This window comes from Thunnus albacares, chromosome 18 (assembly GCF_914725855.1).
Source record: "Thunnus albacares chromosome 18, fThuAlb1.1, whole genome shotgun sequence".
NCBI classification, from domain to species: Eukaryota; Metazoa; Chordata; class Actinopteri; order Scombriformes; family Scombridae; genus Thunnus; species Thunnus albacares.
Genome location: NC_058123.1, coordinates 28,175,745 through 28,203,543, shown reverse-complemented (window position 1 = coordinate 28,203,543; position 27,799 = coordinate 28,175,745). Strand labels below are relative to the sequence as shown.

Here is a 27,799-nt window from a genome sequence, read left to right as displayed (position 1 = left end):
ATTTTCTCATTGGTGTTCATTATCTATCAATATGTATCATAAGATCAGTGGGGGAACAAAACAATTCTGAGAAACTCAAAAAAAAATAAAATAAAATAAAATCTGAGATTTATTTATTTTAACGCCACTCCCACTAATCAGACTTCTAAAATCAAGTCAACAACTAAAGTTGGTATTTTGAGCAAATTTGATTCTAATAAATTCATATTTTTTGTTTAATATTTTTTTTATTAATATTAATTAATTAATTTTCTATTCATTAATAGCGGTGGTAATAGTAGTGTTTTATTTATTTTTTATGTTTTGACGTGGCTCTGATTCTCTTCTACACACACACACACCTACTCGAACTTTGTGGACGGCCCCTAACCGGCCCCGTGAGATTTGAGACGTTCACGGAGCCTCTCTTGACTGACTGTTGAACTCTACTGGGGAGGGAAGAGTTGAGAAGAATTGGTGAAGATGCATTGAAGCTGAGAAACTGCCAAGTACCCGGACTCCAGTTCTCTGCCGCGGTGCACAGCTGTACTGTTTACTAAGTATGAGGAGCAGCAGACCGACGGAACGGTAAGCTTTAGTGGACGTTTGCATAATAACAAAGTTACAGCGAGTCGCCGAGTCGTTCTGGTGTTTGCGTGGCAGCTGTCTGCACTGGGAGAGTCTGTTAATGTTGGAGAAAAGACGAACAGCCACACCAATTTTTGGGCATAGTGTCTAAAACTATCATTTGAAAACACTTAATTCATTAGCCAACACTGGTGTTATAACCAGTGTGGAAGTGTTGTCATATACATGCAATGTAGTGAAGAAAATGACCGCATGATTTCCACAGCTGTCATTGCTGCAAAACCCTCAACATGCAGTTGCAAATGAAACCCAGTTTATATTGTTTAACAGTCTTTTTTTTTTTTTTTTTTTAAATTCCAGGTCTAAACAACACTACAGAAATGATTAACCCAAATGCAAAGAAGGATTTTCAACCTCCACTTTGAAGCCAAATACACTTTATTTATCTTTTTTTTTGTTGTTGTTTTCATTCATTGGTGTTCATCATACAATGAGCACACTCCAGCAGCTGGGGACAATGTCTTTTTTGATGAAAAAGAAGAAGTTCAAGTTTCAAGTGCATTTCACGTTGGAGGAGCTTACAGCAGTGCCCTTTGTCAACGGAGTGCTTTTCTGCAAGATCCGGCTGACTGATGGTGGGGACTTTGCCATCTTGTCATCCAGGTATCTAGAACAACCTTTCACTTCCTTGTTGTAACCCATGAAAACCTCTACTGCATGCAGAGTATTGACACATTTGGGCATTGAGCTTCCTGTCGAAAGTAACTGACTTTGCCTCCACAGGTGTTATATTCAATAGTTTCAATAGTTGATACTTTGCTGTTTTCTACAAATAGAGCTTGAGTGGATTATGCTCTATGCCCTGCTCTGTTTCAAAGGATTCACCTCTGTTTGTTGTTGGTTTTCCACCTCAGATAAGGGAGGTAATGCATTGTGACAGCTGTAAAACTGGTATGAAACTGAATGTCTTGCAGTTCAACCTTTAGTACACTTTGTGTAATTCCTGGGAAAGTTGCCTTCGTGCTGTTTCTCAGCTCCACCCTGTCGCACATTCACACTGGGAGCTGCCCAGTATCGTCTTTGAGCCGCTCTGCTGGAGTATGTTGAGATTAAGTGGTTTGCTCAAGGGCCCGTGGGCAAAGTTGTTGAGGGAGTCAGGAACAATAATCATTCAATCCTTCATACTGTTGGGATTCAAACTGGAAACCTTCCAGTCCCAGCTGGCTTCTCTTAACGTCTAGACAGTCCATGGTCGGTTCACTGAAACTACAAAAACACAGGGGCTATTTCTTGGTTTAAAATGAGTTCCTATAAAAACTGTTCACAGCAAGGTCTGTGGACTACTTAAAGTTGCTATTAATTTTTTAAAAATGTGTATATATATATTTTAATACTGTGATCACCTCCTCTGTGTTGGGCTGGAGGCAGAAAGCTCAGACAACTTCAACAAATGAAACTAAATAAATGTAAGTTTAGTTTTTTGTAGTTTGAGTGAACTGACCCTTTAATTATTAGCAATTAGTGGTTTCATAACAAATCAAAAGGTGACAGAATCACACACCCCCATCCTCTAGTGATTGGTATACACACCGCTCTGGCATGACTTAAGTAAGACTCAATCTAATTACATTTGAGGCCAAAATGAGTAAGCTTTGGGGAACTGCCCTGACAGGTCTGCAGGTCTGCAAGAATAACAGACAAACCTTTAATGGGCCTCATCAAAGTTTTTGTTCGTGGTAACCCATTTGGAACATTCCCCAAAGTTTCAGATTTTAAAAAATCAGATTTCCTCCCCTCCAGGCAGCCATCATTTTTCATTCTTTTCTTTACAATTAGTAAATCAGCTCGCAGACACTATAAAGTTTCTTGCTTGAAATAGTTATGCAAATTACCACTCAACAATAACTTTACTTTGACAGTTAAATAGTTAATCGTCAACATTTTGACAAATATGCTTATTTGCTTTCTTTCCAAGAGTGACATGAGAGGATTGATATCACATCTCGGTCAGGGCGTAGTTAGCCTAGCTTAAGTAGCAGTAACAGATAGTTCCAGCACACAACCCCCTCACTTGTTTATTAGTGAGCTTTAGAGGTGTTGGTAGGCATTTTTTTCCCACTTTGGACAGAGCATCTACTCCCAGTCTTTATGCTAAGCTAGGCTAATCGCCTCCCAGCTCCAACGCACTGAAACTATTCCTTTAAAGCAGATGCTCACTGTGATGAATAATCTAAACAAGGCACGTTTCAAGTCAGTGCACGTTGAATTTCATACAATAGTGAAGTGAATAGAAACCAGTGGCTGCCTGGGAAATATGGTTAGCAGTTTATAACAGCACTTTGCAAAGTGAGGAAAGACATAACCTCTTGAAAGACAGAACTGAAATGAAATGAAAATGGTAAAAAACACACCCAGCTGAGGACAAAATAAGCAGAATAAATAACGAATAAGGCAACATGGATGAAATGAATAAAAGTTTATAGAAAGTATGAAACTGTCTCAGACGCTCCTCACACAAGCTGCAGAGTGGAAGCTGTGTCACCTTGAATGTAAATTCATGCTTTCATATCGTCCCATCTTGACTATTGTAACTCCCTTTTCAACTAAACTATTGACCAGGTCCTCCAAAAGGTCTCATGTTACACTGATTGCTCTTCACTGTCTCCCCATCAAATTTAGAATCCAATTCAAAGTTCTTGTGATCACCTATAGAGCTCTGCATGGTCAGGCACCTGCCTACATTAGAGATCCACTGCGGAGCTATGTTACCAGCAGGTCTCTAAGGTTTTCTAATCAGGGTTTGCTGGTTCTTCCTAGACCTAGGCTTAAAATTAAAGGAGACTGTGCTTTTGAGGTTGTGGCTCCTAAACTTTGGAACTCTCTCCCATTGGATTTAAGATCTATGGATTCTGTGGACACCTTTAAAAAGCACATCAATACCCATTTGTTCAGACTTTCCTTTGTGTATTTTTTTCTGTTTTTATTGTGTTTTATGTTTGTATGTATGTTTATGCTTTATTTCCTCTGTGAAGCACTTTGTGATGTCGAAAGTTACTCACTCACTTACTTACTTACTTTGGTCTTTAACCTGGACACAGGAGCAGTCAGGAGCTTCCTGCATGAGGGTCAACAATTCAGACAGATAACTGGGCCGAGTAGTGCAAAGCCTTTTTAAAATAATCGCTAAGATCTGTAGGCCAGTGCTAAAATGGACGAGCAACTAGCAGATCCGGTTCTGCGCCAGCACATTTACCTGCATGCAAATAACTCAGTTACTGTTTGAATACCAAGTATTTATGACACACAGTTACCTAACTTCCCCAGTAACCAAAGTTTATATGAAATACGTCACGTTCATGGCTGGACGAATGAGCAGTGAGCAGTGAGCCCTCTGGGTAGGGCTGCAACTAATGATTATTTTCATTATTGATTAATCTCTCCATTATTTTCTCAATGAATCAATTAGTTGTTTGGTCTTTAAAATGGTGATAATGTCTTCTTTTGTTCCAATCAACAGTCCACAACCCAAAGATTTTCAGTTTACTATATAGAAGACTAAATAAACCAGAAAATATTCGTATTTAAGAAGCTGGAAACAGAGAATTTGGACATTTAGAAAAAAAGACTCAAAACAATTTATTGATTATCAAAATAGTTAAATTGTTGGCAACTAATTGGTTCATCGACCAATCCTTGCAGCTTTATCTCTGGGTATAGTTGCTATAGCTATAGTATATCCATCCAAAGAACAGTGAATGATGTCAGTCAGTTATTCAACATTAAAGCCAATCACATAATCCACTAATCATGATGGAAAGTGCCCCAGAATGGGCCATATTTTTTGACTTGTTTGTATTTTTACATTATTTAAAGATCATTGCTCACCAACATAAGGAAAAGCATCAGCCCACTTTAAGCAGTATTGCTTTGCTGACATATAAAAACAACTACTCTTTCTTTAATGCTCCTTGAATTCTTCAATCAAAAAGGTAATCTAACTGTACTGGAGCTGGTGCCCCTAAGATCATGATACTGTTCATCTGCTGCCAACATTTAAGTCAGAGACACTTGAAAAAATTTCACTCCTATACTTAATTCAATAGAACACAGGCGTTGCCCCTGACATCCGGCACTGTTGCATAATGGACAAATAACAGCAGAGAGAGATTCAATAAAGACCTTCAACTCCTCAGCACAACACAAGGGACTGATTTTGTCAACAGGATCCTTCACAGTGTAGTAGTAGGTCTTTGTCAGTAACGTGCAATGTTCAGATGTCAAGAATAACTTTTTTATACAGTCAGACTTTTAAAAACATGCAAAGGCACTGAGTCTTGAAAGAAACAATGCACTTTCTGCCAAAGCACTTACAGGTGCCTGATTAGACCAACATTTAGTTGTGTTTACTTTGCTGGTATGAAGGAGAATTGGTCTTCTTTATCTTATATTTGCCTGCTGATTAATATCTTGCACTTGACTGCATATTTTTCTCTGTACACTGCAAGGGCCAAACACCGCAGATGCAGACTGATAGACTGAGTTAATATTAGGTACCTGGGATAGCTAGTTACTTTAAAAACGTCTTTGGCTCAGTACCCACAACTAATGAAAGCATTCAGCTTCATTAAAGGAATAGTTTGACATTTTGAGAAGTACACTTATTTGCTTTCTTGCTGAGATTTAGATGAGAAGATCAACACCACTTTCATGTTTGTACACTAAATATGAAGCTAGAGCCAGCTGGAAATAAACTTAGCTTCCCTGAAAGCAGGGAAACAGTTAGCCTGGTTGCTCAAATTTTAGACGTTTTATACAAAGTTTTGTCAGAGCTCTTTGGTGTTCCACATCATTTGGCATCTCATCCCAAATCTTGCTCTTGGACTCTGTTTGATCTTATCTTGATTAAATTTCCTAAGCTAGTGAAATGGGAGATACTGTTGGTTGTTGGTTTCCACTACCAATTTGCATTTGAAGATTAACTATTATTATGTTAGCGTCATGGGTCTCGAGATGGCATTGTCAGTCAGTTGGTTGGTCTTGTCCAACACTTTGGTCCAGACTGAAATGTCTAAACAACTACTGGATGGATTGCCATGCAAGTCTGTACGTTCATGGTTCCCACAGGATGAAGATGAGGTCATAAGTGCGGTGATCCCTTGACTGGTCAAATTTGTAATTTGTCCAATACAATATTATCGACTGTACTTGTGCTAATTAGTAGGTGTTAGCATGCCACATTATAAACCTTGTACCTGCTTCACATCCACGTGTTAGAATTGTCATCGAAAGTGTGTTAGCATGCTCACATTAGCAGTTAGCTCAAAGCATTGCTATGTATAAGTACAGCCTCACAGAGCTGCTAGCATGGCTGAAGAGTTTTGTAGGTTATAGATCGTCATTACTGATAAATTACATTTTCCCCTCAGATCAGCTCATTGATTGGGTTGGAGCCCCTCTGAGACTTGTAGTAGACTTCTCTCTTAAAGTTGTTACATATGCAGTCTTGTACCTTGACCTTTCTCACTGAGTCATGTCTTTTAAGTTGCAGTGTCTAATTGTTTGTACTGATGATTCAAACAGGAGAGTCAAGCCCAACCAAACGTTGTCTGTGCAACAAATGAGTAGAACTGCAAGTAATAACCCTAACTATTTAGCTTCTTATTCTGCCAAGCATTAAAGGATATTGCTGGCAATTTTCAGTACTTTTCTTATAGTGTGCAGAGCCAAACCAACAACTGTTCCTACTTACAAGTATTGTTTATGTATCCAAAGCCTGATATATCTTATTCCTCTGTGCTGTAGAGCTCCGTCAGTGAGCCACAATGTTGCACTGGGTGACATGTTCCTTCACCACGAAGATTACGGTCACAGAAGTTTGTTTAGAAACGGCTCCAAAGAGTTATAACAGCGATCGAGTTTTCAGTCTCTGGAGAGGAGATCTATGTAAGGCAGATTCCACTGCGCATTGGTGTGGCTACCCCCAAAAATGTGTGTCAGTTTCACACTTCATAAAAACCTAGACAAAGAAATTTTCAGTTTTTTACATTGTTTAATATCCTTCACATTTTAAACAGTAAAATTAACATTTTGACACCTGTTTAAATGAACACAGATCATGTTATTTTATTACCTCAGACCACTAATTTCCAGTGGTTGTGTAAGGACTAAGGCTATAATTCCGTGTACTAGTGTTCAGATGTCTCACACGTGTGTTTATCCTAAGAATGGATGGTTTGCTTTGTAAATCAATCACACTGACCTCAGCCAATGTCCTTACTCAGCATAGTTTGGGTCGGCTGTGTGTATGCGTCATGTAGGCTCATGGCTTGACTTTTGAATTGAGGAGAACTCAGGAGCAGCTGAGAAGCTGTTTCTAGTTGTAGTAGTAGCTCTAGAAAAGGGAAGTATAACCAGTCTGATCTGATAGTCACTAACCAGTGAGTCTGCCCCATCTTCTGTCTCCTATGACTAGAAATTCGGCCTTTTCTGCTTTCACTATTTAGTGTCAGGTGTGTTTACACCTTTGGAAAGATCAGACTGGAAATATCCTACAAAGATATATATAAATATAATGTTACATTTAGAAATGTTATATTATGTTTAAACATAGATATATACTCTTATAATTGTCTCAAAGCTGAACATGTCTGCTTTAGTCAGCTTTCATAGCCATGTGGAAAAGGGAACCTACACAGTGAACTCAACATATTTTTATCAAATTACTACAATCTTGATTGTTGCTGATAGATGTTCTAAATCAAATGTGCCAAGATATGAGTCATAAACCTCATTTTTGATTGCTTTTCCACTTCCTGTTTCTGTTTTCAGAGCTGGATATCTCTTCAAAGATGCTTAAAAAAACAAACCTGAATGCTCCTCTGCGTCACTGCACTGTTATCATGAGTTTGAGCAAATCATATTGTGTCAACTTTGCCACTATGTAACCTGTGAAAGTAACACTTCAGCTACAATGTGTCAAGTACTGTAGTTCTGAAAGGTGACTTTAAAATGTTTGTATCTTGCTCCTTTGCAGGGCTGCAGCTGTAGTCAACATGGATTTACAGCAGTTACAGTAGATTCCAGCTATATAAGATATAATGATGTTTATAATACCATGTGTTCCAGCTTTAGCTCTAAATAATTCTGGTGGGGAGAGGCTGACTTAGTGTCATTAAATGGGAATTATGCATTTGTTACTCAGTCATGACATTACATGTGGTTCATAGATTTTTTATGCCTCCGTGCCAGCAACAGCCATGGCCGGAGGCATGTTTTCTGGTTGTCTGTCTGTCCATCCCATTCTCGTGAACAAATATCTCAGGAACGCCTCTCTTCACATTTGACACAAACGTCCACTTGGACTCAAGGATAAACTGATTAGATTTTGGTGGTCACAAGTCAAAGATCAAGGTCACTGTGACCATAACTCAAGAATTCATACGCTAATTATAACAAAGTTTCACACAAATGTCTAATAGGATAAAATGATAAAGTGATGAGATTTTATATCCAAAAGGTCAAAGATCAGCTTCACTGTGACATCATAATGTTCTGCAAAAAGATTTTTCTGGCCATTATTCAACGTCATAACTCTATAACATAAGGGGAGATTGTGATCATATTTTACATTTTGTCAGATACTGAATTGGTGACACTAATCTTAGGTGCCCACCTTGAAACTGTGGTGATTGTATAGATCTTCTGTGCTGCTGGGTTGAAGATGTGTGTGAAGCATCCACGTTTTAGAATTTGTAGCTTCTTTGCATTTTGCTTTCCCAAGGTACTTAAATGAGTCCACCCTCTTCACTTCCTCTCCCTGGATGACAACCAGGACAGGGGGCCTCCTGTTCCTCTGCTAGTCCACCACAAGCTCATTGGTTTTGCTGATACTGAGGTTCAGGTGATTATCGTTGCACCATGAGACAAAACTCTCTATCAGTCCTCTGTACTTCTCATTAAAAATAGTTAGTGAAGACTGCATGTTTCTCACTGGAAATCATTCACTGGAATCATACATGTCAATATAGTGATAACTTCCATTTTGCCAAAAAATACACTTAATACCTTTTATTAAATTCCTTCAAAGTCTTCACTACAAATTTTATATTTGATTCTAGACAGACATGGATGTAAACTGCAACTTAAAATGGAAAAGTAATGCACACCAAGGGTTGTAGGGTTAGGTGCTGATCACTGGAAATAGACTCGAAAGTAGGAAAAAAGTGTCGCACATTCTGCCTTCATTTGCATTTCTCTTTTATTCAGATGATGTTTCAGCTGAACTGTTGAGAATCCTACTACTTTGTTTCATGGTTTGTTGATGTAGCCCCTGGAGCCAACAGATGTCTCCTGAGGAGCAATTTTGAAGAGCTGGCCAATCAGAACAGAGTGGGCTTCTTGGGGGAGGGGGGGTTCTTAAAGAGACAGGATTTAAAACAGCCTGTTTCAGACAGAGGCTGAACTGAGGGCCAGAATAAGATAAATAAGGAGATTTTTGAACTTTCTATCATGCGAAGACATTCCATTAGAGCCCCAGATGAAAAATAAAGACCTGGAAATGTGCATGATATGTCCCCTTTAATGTTGTATAAGAATCCAGGGACTGCTCCTTTCAGTCTCAAACCCACATTTAACCTTTAAGCTGCCTCCATCTTAGGGCATACATTTACTAACTAAAGTACCTACACATCATACTCTACCAGTTAACAGATCTAATAAAAACACACCTAAACACACACACACGGCAACCAGAAGACACACACTCACTAGTTGCATGTCATTTCAAATTATTGAAAATGTAATAGCCTGGTTAGGAGATTTTAAATGTGAATGTGTGTGTGTGTGTTTGCATGTGTCTGCTTGTGTGGGTGTGTATGTCAGGCTCATTTTCAACTCCCTCTCATTCCTCCACCAGAAAAAAAAACAGAGACAAACCAATGGGAAGGCAGAATTTGTGAAGTGGGGAGTTTTTAACCTAAACACATTTGTAACAGCACTTAAATGTTCATGGAAAACACATTCATATCCACTTGACATAAGTGAGTATTTCCTACAGTATGTAAGTAAAGAAGTGCAGATCCTGTGTGGTTCCAAGTTGGTACGAGAGTGAAGATACCATGGTCTTAAAATACAGTTTAAAAAGTACGCTCATATACTGAATTGCCATTCCGTTTCACTTCATTCATTCAGCCTGACATTGTGCTCATCTTAGTCATTTTCTGTCTGGGAGGGGCTTACTTTCTCCTGTTTTTTCCTAACCAATTAGTAGCTAGTAATGAATCTGCTGATGTCAGTCGACATTTAAGCTGCAGTAATGGTTATCAGGAGGAGTTAATGTTTCCATGACGATTGAAGAAAAGTGTTGATTTAAGAAATGATCCCTATTCTTAAAAGTGCCCTGTAGACTTTTCTGGTAAACAAACAGAGGATATGTTAACATTCACTTCTTCTTCTACCAAAATGCATTGTGTGTATCCTTGAGGACTGACACACATGTAGAGTGCATTTTCTTCATTATAAAACATTAGCAAAACCGATTTTTTACATATTGTAAATCTTTCTTTGTTTACATCTATGTTTGCTAGCTAGCAGTTTTCTTCTTCACTGCCTTTGTTGGTTCACTGCTGCATTTGTTAGCAGAAAAGCATGAAACAAACTTTGTGAGTGTGCATAATGCAAACAAACAGGGACCCACTTGTAAAAACATTGTTTCATAGTTCTATGTAATAATCATCATTTTCCCATTCACAAACTATAATCAAGCAACGATGTCTACTGGATTTAAAAAGCATGTATTGGTCACTAAGACTGACTATGACCCTTATAAGCAGTCATAAAGGTTGTAACCAAGCAGCCATGTAAAGCATAGCCTCATGGTGAGAGAAAGTGTTGCTTGTATCTACCTGCCGCACAATGGTGTGTTTGTAAAGGCAGGTTGGGCTCTAAGAAAAGAAGTGGCAGAACCTGTTTGGTCATTTTCTGCCTCTCTCCCTCCAGGCTTGTTGTTTCAAGAGCTGTAAACTTCTGGTCAACCTTTAGATAAGTGCAGTGGGAAAAGTCCCTCTGATAAAGTTAATGTGAATGGAAAAGAATGCCTGAAGATACCGAATTCAAGCTCTTATCATAGTGTGTGTAAAAACAAATATGGGTAAGAAACGTAAAAGTTATAGTACACGTCATCATTGCGTCTTTCACTCCATTACAACAATGATGAATGCCACTTAAAAATATGACGAAGAAAAAGGAGATAAAAAGAGACTGGGAATATAGGAAGAGCAAAACAAGGCTTAAGGGCCATGCTCCAACACGCAGCAAACCTGCTTTATGATAACTGATAGTATGAGCAGACTTTAATTTTAGTGTATCTCAGCTATTTCTGTATTTCTTCTTCGGTGTTTGAAATCGAGTTGAAGAAGTAATTAGAATAGAATATAACAGTACAGACTTAAATTTGTAGACAGTTTGTGTTTTTTCTATTAGCATTCAGTCAAGATAACATTCAACAGTTAATGTTCCTTTTTACCTTAAAGGAAAACTATGAGTTATTACATTTTTGGTTTTATTTTCCCAGCTCTGGCCATCAATTCTCTTGGTTATGATGACATTAATTGCTTAGATCTGGGAAGGTGGCAACACTGCTACAAATGAAGGTCAGATGGGACAAGAAATGCAACCATTAACCTAAACGTATTTGGCAGAGAAAACAATGGTAAATGGTAAAATTATTACACATACTTTCTGTTATAAACATCCGTCACCATTTACAGACAGGGATTTTTAGTGACATTACTGGTGGGCTCACTTTGGTTTTATCTCAAAATAAAGTTGCAACTAATATGGCTAACTGTTGGCTTGTTTCCAAATGTGTTTGTTCACGTACTGGACTTGTTCTGAGGTCTTAGCATGAATTTATCATAACTGAATGAACTGAACCCAGTTAATGCTACACAAATGTTTATATTAACAATAGATCAAATGGCTATGTGCAAAGTAAAAAGGTCCGCTCATTGGGATGAAAACATAGAGGAGACAATTATCACCCAACTCTACATTTCCCCTCAGATCTACTGAACATTTTAGCCTCTTTTAGCTCATTGTTTTGGTTTTATGGCCCACATATCAACCTGGTTTCCAGCAGCAGCAGGCAGCTTTCTAACAGTTGCTGAAAAATTAGCAGCTGGACCAATATTTTTCTCAGGAGTTGGTGAAGACCAAAACAGAGCTAAAAGAAGGGTGAATATTGGACTTACATTCATCAGGTGGACACAAACAAGACTCCAAATGAATGCTAATGTTGCTCTGTGTCTGCTGGATGTGTAAATAACTCACTATTTCCTAACTTATCCACCATAACAACTTTATAAGGTGATAATATGTTTTGTTTTCAGCTTGTTCTGCTGCCCCCAAGTGGCTAAAACAGTTAATGCAGCTTTAATTTAGCAGTTAAAATACTTTGGTTGAAAACCAAGAAACTTGGTTTTGCAGTTTCAATATTTTCAGGATTTATTCCTTAAGTAGCCTAACTGTGCAGACATACACCCATGGAACAGACTAAAACTTGAGAAAATGATGCATGCAGTTGTGAGAGAGAGTGTGCATGTACATAAGAATATAAATGGCTATCATAATAAAAGTTGTTAGTGAGGTGTACCTTGCTGGTTGGCAGATTTTCATGTTTGCATTGCACTTCCTACATTTTGACATCACATTCCAAAGAACAAGCACATGGAACTATCTGTTATCAGCAAAGCGGCAGGCTGAGTCTGCACTTCTGCGTTGTGCAACTGAAGTGCTGATCATGTAGAGAGCTGGATGATTCTCCTGTAATGTTTCCTCTGACATGAGCTGGGTAGAGACAGATAACATCAGAGTTCACCATCCAAGTTGAGACAAGTCCAGTGTGTGTGTGTGTGTGTGTGTGTGTGTGTGTGTGTGTGTATGTGTGTGTGTGTTGTGAGAATAAAGTGTGGTGTGTAGTGAAATGAGTAAACTCTATTGATCGCTTAAGCATTCATTTCCTGATAACACTGTTGTGATTTCAGCTGGAATAGCTTACCTCTGCTTCTTATTCATCAGTTTAGTGAGAAAAGCCTGTTTGCAGGCTGGGAGGTACAAGCTCATGGGACATAATCCCATGAGGCCTTATTTCACTCCGTGGCCTCCCAAATTCCACAAGTGAAAAGATGAAGAGTACACATTCTTTTTTGGCCTTCATTTCTCTAGCTAAAGTAGTCTGAGCTCCAGGCTGTTTCCTGGCTCCACCCTGCTTCACATCCACTGTTTGAGGCTGAGTGCCTTCCACAAGGAAATGTCAGTAGTTGTTGATGGAGGAAAGAACTCTACTCGTGTAGGTATAAACCACTGTCGTTTGAGATCAACATGCTAGTTACACATATCATCACCATTCACTGTTGGCTGGCTGCGATGACAAACATTGGCTTAATATCTACAGTATCTACGGTTGCTTGAACAAAACCTGAAGACTACAAGTTTGAAAAATGAAACAAATCTGGGGATGTGAAGTTAGACCAGACCTCTGTAGCCCGTTGCTCAACTCAGCTGGAGGTTAGCAGCTACCGGCAACATTAACTGCTACTAGCATAACACACCCAAATCTCCAACCTAATGCCACTTTCACGCATTGCCGCATTGGATGGAAAGGATCGGAAAAATATGCAAACGTTCATGCCATCTGACAGCTCAGGATGGTTGTATGATAACTGAGTTGGTTTTATGAGGGTTTAAAACACTTTGCATTGTCATAATTATGTAATATACATTAAATTTAGGTTTCATTACGTTGAACCACAGACATTGGCTGACGTGGCGTCCATGTTTTTTTTGCCAAGTCAGATACATCAGAGCTCTCAGTGCACATTATTACATAGATTCTTGTTGGAATATAAGGTTGATTTTCCATCAATACACATGTTGTGTGCAAGGTCAATTAAGGCAAATTCTGTGGCCCTTCCTCAACTGTGACCAAATATCCAGCAAAATGCTTTACTTACATTGTGTGAATGGCACTGTTGGACCGGATAAGATAGGCAACAAAACATACGTGCTCTTCCTAGAGCATTTATGTAAAAGTGACTTAAATTTGAATGACAAAAAGCCACCATTTCTACAAACTGATGAAGCTTGCAGTGTTAAGTATTCTATGTCTGAAAAGCTGAAAAGGGCTTAAGAAACATGCCACTATAAATGGTTTTCATCAGTAGTTTTTAAGTTTTCTTGTTTATCTGTTAGTTTTGTGAATATCTAATAAACCCATAAAGAAATTGGACGTAAAGAAAGGCCATGGTTAAAGGAACAGGATGGGGAGAGCGAGAAATGTCCCACACCAAGTTACATGCAGATAAACACCAAATCTGTTTTCAATCTGTGCAAGTGGAAAACCCCTTAACAGACTGCTTAGTCTGACGTGTGACATCCCAGGATGAGATCATCTGGACCATCAACTGTGGCCTTGTGTATTTTTTTCAAAGAAAAGGCGAGAAATAGAGTTAATTCCTTACTGTTGATTCAGGGCTTTAGAAAATTAAAAATTAAAAATTCTTTTAATGTCATTTTCAAATACACATTCAAATACATTTAATCTTTCACATGAGCAGTTTGCAACATATTTGGTGGGAGGTTGTTTCCTGCTCTTCAGATAGGATTTTTCATCCATCTCTTTGGCAACAGTTGCTCATCAGGTGTGACAATACCCACAATTCATGTTGTTTACTTTTTAGCCCATAAGTCAAATGTACTGTGGCCTTGTTTGTTTTCTCTTGTATGATGCAGGACAGAGGCTATGTACCTGCTTCAAGGGTTATCTCCTACTGGAAGGCAGAACAAACAGCTCACCTTTTAGTTTAGTTAGTGGTCTCCATTTAATTCTTGTAACCTCTTTGACTCATCATTTGAATCCCACAGATACAGTGGCCTTGGAACAGGGAGTATAGATATTTATTGTGTCAGAGGTGTTGTTGTAGCTTTACACAAAACTGTATGCTTTGTTAAACATTTGTCTTCCAACAGTCTAATCTGATCCATGTGTGTGTGTGTGTGTGTGTGTGTGTGTGTGTGTGTGTGTGTGTGTATGTGCAGGGAGGAGGTGCAGCAGAACTGTGTTCGATGGAGGAAGAAGTTCTCTTTTGTGTGTAAAATGAGCGCTAATCCAATCACTGGAGTGTTGGACCCCTGCATCTGTAGGGTCTCTGTACGCAAGGTAAACTGCAATTCCCAGCAGCCATCTCTCTTTGATTCTCTGGGTTATGAATTCAAAGGCAATGCTATTCCCACCCCACTACCCAGTAATGCAATAATGGTTCCTCACTGTTTTGGTTTTTATCTTTACAGGAGCTCAAAGGAGGAAAGACCTTCTCCAAGGTAAGTTTATTTTCTCATTATGTGATTAGCAACTGCTTGTATACATTATAACATCTGTAGCTCAAATCCATTTCAAGATATGAAAATTCCAGAAATCCAGCTCAGCACAACTGCACTAACCTGTTGGACCTGTGGACTGTGGATCATAAAGTTGAGAGAGCCTCGCTTCCTTTATAAAACACACTTTTACAGTGTCAGTGATGGTAAAAGCTGTGTTAAATGCCAACCATGTTACAGAGGCATGTGACAGAGCACAGTCAGAGGGTAATAACTGTGTGAAGTGGCCTATAACACATCACAGTGTGTGTGTGTTTGTGTGTAGTGACAGCTGAACTTGAAAACTTGAAGCTGCTGTTTGAGCTACATACTGTAAGTGCTCAAGCAATGACAAATAATTTCAATAATGTCAAGGCCCACACTGATTATAGTTATTTTGTTTTATTCTTCCAGGTTAATGATTAGGGTCCCTCGATGCTGAGTAATGTGTGAGCAATGTGTTTGTCATAGCAGTTTGGAATGTCTCCACTGTCTTGTGATGTTAAAACATCATTAAATATCAGTCAAAGTAATGGTTAATAGAAGAAGTTAAGAGTATATGTCTAAAGTCCCCACAGGCAGGAAGGTAACTAAAAAGATTATTAGTCTATTTTGTTTTCCCTTAAACATGTTGTTTCAGTGAGGTCAGATACTGCCATCAGAAGTGAATATAGCATCAAGATAGGTGTACTGTAAAAGAACCAAGGTCAAATCACCTTTAGATCTTTTTACCTTGAATTTTGTTTTGCTCATATTTACAACCATGCCTTAATTGCTACAATACACCTCAAGGTATTCAAGTTTATTCAATACATTTTTCTGTGGTTGTTGTCAAAATGATACATTCTTCCATTATGCATCCATGAGAAGTAAAGATAGATGGCAACAAGGAGTAAGACTGAACATATTGTAAGTACGGTGTACACTTATAGAAATAACTGTGTATTACAAATAGACATGTTTCTTTGATTGAAGTTAACTGTTCCTGGTCTCAACTGAAAATGACATTGATGGGACAGAGTTCTCGCTTGGTACTGATTGGTCAGAGCAAAATAAATAATACTACCCCTCCCAAACAGAACCAGCTAACGTTAACCCAATGTCAGTGTGTGACTGAATGATGAAGTTACAAGACAACAACAGGACATTGACCATCTTGTGGGTCAAGAACAATAAAGTAAAGAAATGACTAGCATATATGGTAATTTATAAGAGAAGTTTGCTTAGAATCAGCCAGTGCTTAAGGAGCTGCAGCAGCAACTCTGCAGAAAAAAATGACCACCGTCTCAACAAAGAGTTTTAGGAAGCACAGACATGACGAATTTGCACAAATATGTTAATAGGAACAACAAAGACAATGCAACACACTTACACACACACACACACTCACACATCCTCACCACAAGCTGTGGCCCCTCAAGTGGGAAGAAGTGCTGACTGGACAGAAAATCATGAATGAGGAGGTTAAAGGAGGTTATTGACTTTTACATAAAGTCACTTTCTCCTGTTTCCCTTCATTCGCGGAGAAAATGAGATCTTAACCAAAAAGGATGTTTGAAAAAAATCTCATAAGAAGAAGAAGAAGCGTTCCTGCTGATTCAGAAGGGAACATAAATAAAAAGAAGTGAACCAGACTTGACCTGGATGGTCTTTCCATCTCAAATCCTTTCATTTTCTGTTGTTTTATTGTGTCTGTCTGTCTGTCTGTCTTTCTGACTCTAGCTAGGCTTTGCTGATCTGAACATTGCAGAGTTCGCTGGTTCTGGTTCCACAGTTCGCTGTTGCATCCTGGAGGGCTATGACACCAAAAACACTCGGCAGGACAACTCTATCCTCAAGGCAGGGCAAACACAGACACACACACACAGACACACACCCAGACACACACCGGGCACCTACACTTAGTAACACACATCTGTGTCGTTTGTACAGGTAACAATTGGGATGACTCTTCTTTCTGGGGATCCCTGCTTTAAAACGTGAGTTCTTCTTTGTTTTCTTGGACTGACCCACACATCTATAAACATGTTGAATGTGATTATGGTCACTTTTTGTCAGCTTCATTATGTTTTATGCATGTGGTTTTTCCATCAGGCCTCCCAGCACAGCCAAATCTGTCTCCACTGGGGACGAGGACCCCACCCTGCAGCTGGACTGTAAGGGTGAGAGCACTGATGACAAAGTGCAACCACTAGGGAGCGTCATGGAGGGACACCGAGCCTTCAAACCCAGACAGTCGTCAGTACGTAGCTCAGGTAACTGCTCAGCATTACCAATATTGTTCCCTGTGTCTTCTAACTGAGTTGGCTTTCACAGAGACAGCTGACTGCCCAAATGCAGTGCAACGAAATGGTCTGGTACAATCATGTGTAGAGGATATTCTGGAGGATCTAATAGAACTTACTGAGCAAGTGTACACAAAGTCACATAGTGGATGAGGGGCCAAACCATTTAAAATTTTATAAACCAGGCACAAATTTTAGAATAATCTAAAATTGTCAAAGCTCAGTAAATTGTATTTCTCCAGTACCCTACAGTGATGGAAATGCATTGGCTTTTTGTCCAGAGTATTTAGAGTTTGCATCATTGACGCTGACGATGGTGTCCTGGAACGTGCTCCAGATTGTGTCATGTAGTGCAGACTGTAGGGCAGTCTCTGATTGGCCTGACCACTTCCTGACCGCTCATGTAGTTCCATAGTTCCATAGTTCCTCAGAAAGATGGCCGCGTGGTTGTTCTTCCCTAATATGGGTAGCGATTCTGTTCTGTTGCCGTTTTTGAATGGCGTATAGCAGTGATCCACAGTATTTATTCTCTGTGTGGTGCGGTCAATATGTTGATGGAAGTCAGGCATAACCTTCTTAATATTAGCCTGATTGAAGTCTCCAGTACAATGAGTACAGCATCAGGTTTACCAGTCTCTTAGCAGTTCAAGTCTTTGAAAAGATCTATAATAATATTAGAATATAATATTGATGAAATGACTGCATATATGCCACACATAGTAAAATGATGCTTATAGTATCTGTGATACCTGTTTTTGGTGATATCCTGCTATCAGATGTCAGTGTGTGTTTGCTGTATGTGTGTTTGCAGGGCTGCCTGAGGAAGGAGAGAGTGTATCCAGCCCAGACGAGGTCTTTCACACTGGTCATTTCCGCAGCTCCAGCTATGCCAGCCAGCACAGCAAGATATCAGGTCAGAGAGCTTTCCTTCCTCATCCTCCCATCAGGGTCAGGAGCATTTACTTCCTCATGTTGAGACCAGAGAGATGCTCTGATAGAACAGTCTCTTCGACCTGAGATTGCTGTGACTAATATGATTTATGAAAACAGAAAACTGACCTGGAGGTGAATATGATCCACATGCCCACAAACAGACGTCTGTTCTATAGTCTTTGATGCTTTAGGTTGTTCATGTTGTCCACTCAGGTATTTTGGATCGAATTCTGGCTTGTATGGATGTATTTGAGAAGTTTCCATTTCCAGTAAATAACAACAAAAAGTAGTAGCTCTCTTAACCCCTGGAAATTGGCTGAAATGTATATATGTGATGTACAAAAACTACATACAAGCAACTGCAGTTGGGCCTGATTTCAGAGCCAGATTGTTGTTGTCACGTGATTCCAGCTGAAGTGCTCTTCAGTGCAGCCACACTGGAGGAACTACAGTGACTGCAGGAGCTTCTGTTCATTCACATTAGAGATTTCATTTATTGTTTGATAACTTTCCTCTCATCTTTTTTCTTCTCCTCCCCTGTCATCTTCTCTTTAGGTTACAGCACAGGTCACTCTCGATCCTCCAGCCTGACTGACCTCAGTCACCATAGGAACGCCTCCTCCAGCAGCAGCGCCTCATGCGGCTTCGCCCACCCGGCCCAGCTGCCTCCCTCCACCCCCACCGAGCCGCGCCAACAAGCAACTCCCACCAGACCAGAGAGACCTCCTCCCCCCTCTGCAGCAGCCCTCATGTCCAACAGATCCTCCAGGTAGATACACACACACACCTGTGCTTTTAACAAAACACACCTGCGCCTGCACGTTTTCCACAACAGTGTCACACAGGTGAGAAAGCAGAGGATCTCACTGTGAGGCATGTCTGGACTCCATCACCCCGATAGAAGTCGAAGTTGAATCCCAGGCATGTGTAAACGTACATGCCTGAAATTCTCCAAGAATTCATCCTAGTCTGAGAAGAGGAGTGTGTGTGTGTGTGTGTGTGTGTGTGTGTGTGTTCTGTTGGTCACATGGAGGGGCCTCAATTTGGAAGTGAAGCAGTACAAAAACAGGAGTGGAGCAGCTTCATACCCTGAACACATCATCTTCTGTTGTCTAGGAGATACTGTAAAAATAAAGATGCGTCAGAGCATGTAAATAACTGGACTAAAATACACTCACAGTATGTGTTTCAGTGTTTGTATTCATTCCTATTTGTATTCAGTCAGTCAAAATGACAATCAGCACCCTCACAAGTGTTGTCAATTAGTCTGGTTGATTAGGCCTCCACTCAGGTTGAAGTTGGATGAAATTATTAGGACATGTACAAACAAATCTTAAACATCACCTCTTCAAAGTGAGCTGTCTATACTGAATCACCATTGTCAATGACTCAATCAGTAGTGTTTAGCTGTAGGGCTACTCACTGGTGACTCAGCTGTGGCGAGCAATTCATTTCTTCCTCATTTAAAACTCATAAAACTGCAAAACCCACAGAAATAATCATCATGTGATAACTGTTGCTATTACCCTTATGAACAGTGCTTGTATAGGCCATTGCTGCTGTGTGGGACCGAACACATTTCCACTGAGAGTGAAAGCAGAGATGTTTGGGTCTGCATTCACCCTGTCTTACAGATGAAGGTAGTCTGTGTGAATGTGGAAGTTGACATTAATTAGGATGCTAACGTAGCACTTCTCTCTGACCTCCACAGTCTGTGTGCAGTACAGTAACTTAGCTTATTTTACCCAGCAGGAATAACTTGCTAGCCTGTTATTTAATTAATCGAACTACATTGTTTCTTGCATTTTAATCAGAATAGAAGCATCATTTAAGCTAGTAATAGATCAGACACACAGGACACTGTAAAAGTGGAACTTTGGCTAGGAAACGTAACATAGCAACAAGCTAACAGAAATCAGCGGGGTGCCAGCTCACCATCAGCCCTGTGTAAGCAGATCACTTGATCTTCAGTGTTACCTGGTCAGTCAAAATGTGATTAAAACATGAGGATTTAATGGAGATAAATTAAACTAAAACTGATTTCATGGAGCAGAGGCTTGTAACTTAGGCCTACACTTCCCATTTTTTTAAAGACTCAGTTTCTTTTTAGAGCAGCTGATAACAGAACAGCTCACAGTGAAGAGACGTCTGTAAAAACTGGACTAGTGGTTCAATTTTGTTGAAATATAAAGTTTAGTAGATTAAACCTATATTTTAATGGCATATGATGACTATATTTTCAACATATAACTGCTTTTATTAGATCAGCTGGACATATTTCTTGGCACGCACATCCAGTGAGATCCTCCTACATAAATCACAGGGTTATATGTGAAGTGCCGCCTCAGTAATGACGACTGGGCTACATCCTCCTGCAACCTGGATTTGTCTATTGTAGTACCTGTGCATTTGAACAGTGAACTAATTACATAGTGATTACGAAACCATTCAAAACAGCGAAGTGATACCACTAGAAGCTATTCAACAAACTATGGGCCAAATCCACAAATGGATTACGCCTGCCAATAGTACTGTGAATTATGCAGCATTTGCACCTGCATTCTGCTCAGTTTTAAGGTCCTGTTCACAAAAGAATTTTGCCCTCATTTTGCATCTTGAATATGACCTAATTTACATACATGCAAATGGCACAGGCACACCATGACGCTATTTGCTTGGCAGCGCAGTTTGTAGTGCATTTCACCTTTTGCGGATGCCTTCTTGTCTAATTTGCACAGATTTGTCCGCAAAAGCCGCACAACCCTTTTGTGGATTTGGCCCTAACTGTATTAATATAAATGATAAAGATTTGATTTGTCCTGCCCTAACAGGTGCAACAAAACTATCAGAACATAGAGAGCTGAAGAAAGTGTTTCCTGTGTGTTATTTTGTGCAGTAGTAGCTCCCCTTCGTGTTCAAGCAATTAACATGATTAAAGGATCAAGCTGGAGATATTCTACATTTTTCTTATTGTCAACAAATTTCATGAAAAAACCCAGACCCACAATGTGTTGGTCTGTCTCTCAATACTTTCTGACCTCATTATACTGTCTTTGGCTCTCAGCCTCAAGTGCACTGGTTCCTACTGAAGTAAAAAATCGACTCATAAATCTATAGTGTCATTTTAAATAAAACTCAGTTATTTACTAAAGCAGCTGGGCACTGTAGTTTTTTTTAACAAACATTACTCAAACAGGAGGAAATAGTGCATTTGTTGGGGACTATTTTCAGCGGTGGATGAATCCACATTTGGTGCTCTTGTGAGTATTTCTGGCAGCAGGAGGGTGTGTGTAGGATTAAGTCAAAATAAACTACAGTGTGTGTTCATGGTAGTGAAGGAACATGTCACCTAGTGCACCAATGTGACTCATTTACATGTTTTTACTAGTTTTTGGACAACAATGGAGCTCTATGGCACAGAGGAATAAGATATATCAGGCTTTGATACTCAGACAATACTTGTTAGTAGATCAATTGTTGGTTTGGGTCAGACAATAAGAAAAATATAGAATATCATCAAATTTTAAGGGGATGATTGGTGCTGCTGTGTTTTCAGATATGAATCTTCTTTGTCTTGACCAACAACAGGAGGAAGAAGGACACTGTGGAGAGGCAGCCCAGCTGTGTGGATGACACCCGCATCGATGCTGATGACATTGTGGAGAAGATAGTTCAGAGCCAGAACTTTTCTGACAGCAGCAACAATGAAGGTTGGACAGAGTTTCAGCTTATGAGATTGAAGTTCAGTAGAACTTTTGAGTTTTATTGTAGTAACTTCTCCTCTGCTTCCTTGTTCCCCTCAGACAGCAACTTGAGATTGTTTGTCAGCAAAGACGGGACCACGGCCCTCAGTGGGACACAGCTCGCCAACAGGTACACTGTAGTCTATTTCCTTGATCTTTTTGTAACTTTTGATCAATCCAGTTGCTCATCTACATGATCATGTGTTTCTGTGTTCTCCCAGAGTGACACCCGGTATCTTTGAAGCAGTTGTCATTGAGACTCACTGAGAGATGCACCCTTTCATCTCCAGCCTGGTCAACTGGTTAATGATTCTATGACATCTGATTGTCCATGACTGTGTATGTATGTACATACCTGTCTCCGGTGCACACAGCTTGATATAAGACTACTATGATATATTGAGCCTATATAGTATATTTAATCAGGTGGAGGGAGATGTGTTACACATGATTACCGTATTTTCTCAAATAGTGGACAGGGCCTTTTTTTTTTAGCTTATATAAAAAGGGAACCAGGCCGTGATTTGTAATTTGACTTGTTTTATAAGTACATTTGAAAATATTCTGATCTGCTCTGGTGTCCCATATTAACTAGCAGTTCCTGTTGTTTGCTGTTAATGCAAATTCAACATATACTCTGTCTGTTTCACATTAAAATGCCTCCAGCAGTCCAGAAGGAACAGTTTCTTCCCTTCCCTGGGAAGCTTTTATTGTGGAACATCTACAGGAAGTGTTGGATTATATTAACACTAGCTGATTGTGGGCAAAGTGCATTGGCAAATATTTTTAGACTCATGTACAGGTTAGTAATTAATGCTCTAAAATGATAATGTATGTGCACCAATTACCACTTCCTTCTCTCTCATTAATGTCATGTTATGCCATAAATAGCAGGAACTGAAGGTTGTTGTGGCTACTACATTTCAGTAATAGTGGCCGGCTTTGGCAGCTATCCATTTAGTGCATAATACAGTGCAAAAGAAACACTAAAAGTCATTAAGAAAATCTAACCTAAATGAGCCGTCATGTTCCCTTAATTCATGTGCATACTTTTTTTTTGGGAGCTTTCATTACTAATTTTACTAATTACTGAGTTAGTATTTTCCCTCCTTAGACTGAGAGATGAATATTTCACTTTTTCAAGGCTGTTATTTAGTGCCGGGTGCTATTTGAGAATTTACAGTAATCCAATAATCATTTTCTTTACATTGGGTGTGTCTCAAACTAGTCCCTCGTTCAGTAGTTCGTCATTTTCTACCAAGATCCACTAGACAATTTGTAGAAACTTTGTTTCCATTCAAATGTAGTGCAAATTTGAAGCAAAATTACAGGAAATCTGCAAAAGAAAGTGCAAGTGAACATGTTTCCATCCACTACTGTTATGTGAGTTTTAAGAATTGGTCTCATCAAGATAAAGAGTTGGTGACATTAATTCTCCAGTCTGTGCCATTAAACCATTGCAGATGAAAAGGGCGAAATCATTAAAGACCACCAGTCAAAGCTCAAATGATAGAAAATCATGTAGAAAACATGATGGAAATACGACATTCCTGTTAGTTTCATGTATTCTCTTGAGGAATGTTACTGTCTCCTCATTGCTCCACACAGATCTGATGTTTTCATGTATCATGTGCACCATCATTTATTCATTTATTATTTGGTTTCCATTGCACCAACTTTTACACCTCAGCCAAGTGCAAAACATTCTTGCACTATTTTGACTTTGACTTTTATTTTATTTAGAACTTTCACCACATTTTCATGTGGAAATTGAAAATGTGCATAAAACATGAGGATACACTTACAAACATACAAGATCCCGCACCATACTTTATTTAAAATATATTGTAAGCATTGTTACATCTACAGGTGTAGATACTGTATGTTGCTGATGTGACATCATTGTCCTGCGCTGCCTTAAAACTATGTGACATGTCACTGACCGATCAGTGTTCAGTTGATCAGTGAATTAGTCAGAAATCTACTTCGCCTTCACCTTCACCTTGTTCAATACTATGTACTGAACAAGGGACCAGTCTGAATCACACCCACTGAAACTTTAATGAGTTCTACTTGCACAAATTACTTGAACAATACCCTGAAAACCACTGCATTGTGGGAATCGTAGTGCAACACTGAAATGATGATGCATTGGAGAGGTCCTCGTCAACTCGTAAAATGGAACATTTCTTAGTTTACCACCAGGAAGTGGTACCTGATCAACTGACAAAATACAACAATGTACCAGGTTAATTTCAATATAACTTGGATGTCTCTATCATAAGATATATTATCAAATGTAACAGCCTACATGCAGTGATGAACATCATGTTCAGGCTGCTAACAGGGACAAAGAGTGCAGTTTATGTCTGGCTTTTTGACTTTTCGACTGGTCCAGTTCACATGATGGATTAACCAGTGACTGATGACCACTTGAATCAAATTCCTGGTAAATATGACTTCATCAGATAATTTAACGAGCTGACAAGGACCCAACAAATGCGAGAGCCATCAGTGGCTCTCACAGAGGGCAGACGCTCTGTAGAAAGAGTGAGTCAAAATCAGCCTGAAACTGGAACAGAAACATAAATCCTTTTATTATATTTTTATGTTATTTGATCACTGTATATACATATTATATATATTATACTATTTTGCACACGTGTACTTTCTGAGGAGGATTGTTAGAAACCACTAAAGGGAAATTGAGATGACATTGTTTTCTGAAATGACTTAAGGACATGTTATGGGTGTTTTTTTTTAATTTCTTTATTTTTTTCTGTTACATTTTAATGCTTGAGCTCTTGTTAAAGGACAAACTGTCATTTGGTGAATCTGTCAAAGGCTGTAACAAAGCCTGTGTTCATATGGCTGGCCATATGTAACCATCCATCCTGTGCACTTACTAAGTACTTATTCACTCTTTGGATTTGAATTCTCTTGTAAACTCAAATCAAGAATGTGAGATTTTCTGGTGATGTACTTGCTTACCTGAACTCTATCTGCTATTCACCCAGCAGTTTTTAAACTTTGGTCAGATTAACTCATCCCTGTCACAGCCTTTGATATACATTACAGTAAGTACACACAGATTAGTCGAACCCAGAAGGCAGGTATTTCATGAACGTTAAAAGCATGTTACATTGCAACAGGCTGGATAAAAAAGGTTACTTAAAACTGAATTCATTATTTTTTTAGCCACTAGGAGGCAGCAGAACAAGCTGTAAACACAACATTGCCATGTTATCACCTTTATAAAGTTATTATAAGGAACATATTAGCATTTACTCAACCAGCAGACATGGAGCAACATTAGCATTCATCATTTAAAGTTGTGTTTCTGGCCTCCTGGTAAATATAAGTATTTATTCTAATTTTAACTCAGTTTTTGGTCTCCAGCAACTCCTGAGGGACATATCTGATGCTTTAGCTGCTAAATGCCCCACTATGCGAACTTTGCTTGTCTGCCATTTGGTGCTGGGCAGGTAGGGCACATTAGGTTTATCAGAGCTTTTTCACTGAATACAGCTTCCTGCTGGCACTGCAAACATGGTTGATGGGCTGGAAACCCAAAGAAATGAGCAAAAAGACACTAACAAGCTCCATAGAGCTGAGGAAAAGTGCAGAGATGGGTGATAATTTCCTGTTGATTTGTCACTACAACTGACCCCTTTCGTATTACACAGTCATTTGATTTTTTATTGATGTATAAAAAAAATTGTTGACTTGGTTTGGATCCACAGCTTGTGCTGTTTTGGAGAATCTGATCTCTATATTGGCAGATGGATCACTGATTGGTGATCGGTTGACTGCTGCAGGACCAAATAGTTTCAGGGTATTTATTTAAGTTAGTCAGCCAACTCATTTATCAGTGAGACAGGCTCATGTTAATGGACCTGACCAGATGAATACTAGCCTGCTATCGGCTGTTGCCCTGCTTACATTCTGGCTTCACAGTGACCGCACAGCAGTTACCGAAAAGACAAACTGGAGGACTCATTGCACTTTGTAGTATTAGCGGTTTTTGTTCTGTGAGGATGCTGCAATATAGCCTACTGCAAGTTGTAATTCAAGAAATTCCTGTTTTCAATATCATATTTGAATGACATGTGTAAACTCAATCCCTGCCACTTTGTGTAGGGGGCTAACAGTGATACTGTGGCCCTGATGTTGTGAGGTCAGGCCCACAGCTGCAGCAGCACAAAGCCTCTGTTGTACCAGAACGGACAATATACAATGGATCCTCACTGTGTGTTTGTGTGTCTGCAGTATGTGAATGTTAATGCTGATACTGTATAGTCAGTGAGTGTGCCGTATGCATGCAGGTCATGCATATTCGACGGTCAGAGAATGGAAAGCTTCCTTTTAATTTTTGCTCTGATCCCTCAAACCCTGGTTACTACTGGGTAAATACTGCATAAGAATTAGGATCAATTGTAGGTAAATACTGGTGAACACTGGGGATACTGGTGTTAACTTTGCAACTGCTGTTTATGCTTCATAAGGGATTCCAGCCACAGCAGTTTTCCATTGCCGTCCACACTAAAACACAAAAAACTAGGAATGTATACGGTATACAGTTCAGTGCCTATAAAAAGTATTTTCTCTTTCTGCTTTTCTCTTGCAATAGCTGTCTAAATTTATCATTTCATGGTTATATAAGGTTATATTCCATATGTACATGGGCTCAGTCCTTCCCTGTACATATGGAAAATACTGTACATGGTGGAGAGATCTCATCTCAGTGTCATTACACACATAACCCTCTAATCTATTTACTTTCCTTTACTTTCAGACCAGCAGGCTGGTCTACAGATTTGTACAGAATTGTCTGTAAAAGTAAATACTGTATGGTGAGATGGGAGTGAAAGGATAAAGTCATTATTTAACATTGAAGGGCATGTTCATTAGAGAATACTTACAGTAAAGGGAACAGTTGTGTTGGTGAGTTGACCGCTACTGTGATTTGTTCTAGAAAACCTTTTTCCTTCCTTTGTACTTGACAGTATAACCTGTGATGTTATTAACTACATTTATTCAACTTTCAAAGCTTTCTGCATGTGGTGAAAGGGTTTTTTTTCTTTCCTGATCATTGCATAATTAGATTGTCATTTTATTGCATTTGTAGCTGTGACATGGATTTGATTTGCATAGGAAGGAGGTTTTGGTAAAGAGAATATAGAAACTACTCTAACTTTTGTAACTTATTAAATTCAGTTTGTACCTATACTTGTCAAATTAATATATGAAATATATAAAACACTTCTCTTAGCATAAATATATTAAATAAACACCATTCTGTCTACATTTTAGGTATACTTTTGTTTTGTTTTCTTTAGAAGTTAACTTGTGAATGGAAAATTTTTATTATGTTTTTTTTTCAAATTCCACATACAAATATTTTCTCTCTTTTTATCAAAAGGTCAGGAAATACATGTAAAAGTCACATCAAGAGTTGAGATGATCTGTCCTATTAATAACTGTGTGTAAACAAAGGAGCAATGGATTATGAATTATTTGCATTAACATGCACACCAAATAAAATTGCAAAGAATTATCATCATTCTGTGTTTAATGTGGATTTATTTAAGACCACACATCATTATGCAATCAAATAAACTGTAAATTGTTGAAGGTGGTGAATTTATTCAACAAAGCAGTGTAACAGATCATACCCGAGATCTCATAATAATAATAATTAATGTCAATTAACAATATCAGGTCATAACTTGTGATGGTGATAACATAAGTGTGTTGTACCAGTGTAACAGAAATGTCAGTGTGTGACCAAATATGGTGAAAGTTGGCAGTAATGACAATTTAAGGCATAACATTTATATTCCCTTCATAGAACAGCCA

At 39.0% G+C, this 27,799-nt stretch overlaps 1 protein-coding gene across 1 annotated transcript; it reads left to right on the top strand.

Moving 5' to 3' along the window:
* The first annotated feature begins 405 nt into the window (after nucleotides 1–405).
* On the top strand, nucleotides 406–27,503 carry fam102ab (family with sequence similarity 102 member Ab). Its single transcript, XM_044333585.1, has 12 exons — nucleotides 406–567; nucleotides 928–1,230; nucleotides 14,662–14,782; nucleotides 14,914–14,943; nucleotides 16,702–16,818; nucleotides 16,912–16,958; nucleotides 17,074–17,234; nucleotides 18,076–18,177; nucleotides 18,753–18,966; nucleotides 21,786–21,907; nucleotides 22,001–22,070; nucleotides 22,162–27,503. The coding sequence occupies exons 2-12, from the start codon at nucleotides 1,058–1,060 to the stop codon at nucleotides 22,205–22,207; spliced, it is 1,203 nt and encodes a 400-aa protein (XP_044189520.1). The 5' UTR covers nucleotides 406–567; nucleotides 928–1,057; the 3' UTR covers nucleotides 22,208–27,503.
* The last annotated feature ends 296 nt before the right edge of the window (nucleotides 27,504–27,799 follow it).

Bases quoted from the DNA above. Each gene is read 5' to 3' on its own strand.
- fam102ab (XM_044333585.1), top strand. From the start codon at position 1,058: ATGAGCACACTCCAGCAGCTGGGGACAATGTCTTTTTTGATGAAAAAG. The intron at 1,231-14,661 runs GTATCTAGAACA...GTGTATGTGCAG, and splicing joins TTTGCCATCTTGTCATCCAG to GGAGGAGGTGCAGCAGAACT. The intron at 18,178-18,752 runs GTCAGAGAGCTT...TCTTCTCTTTAG, and splicing joins CCAGCACAGCAAGATATCAG to GTTACAGCACAGGTCACTCT.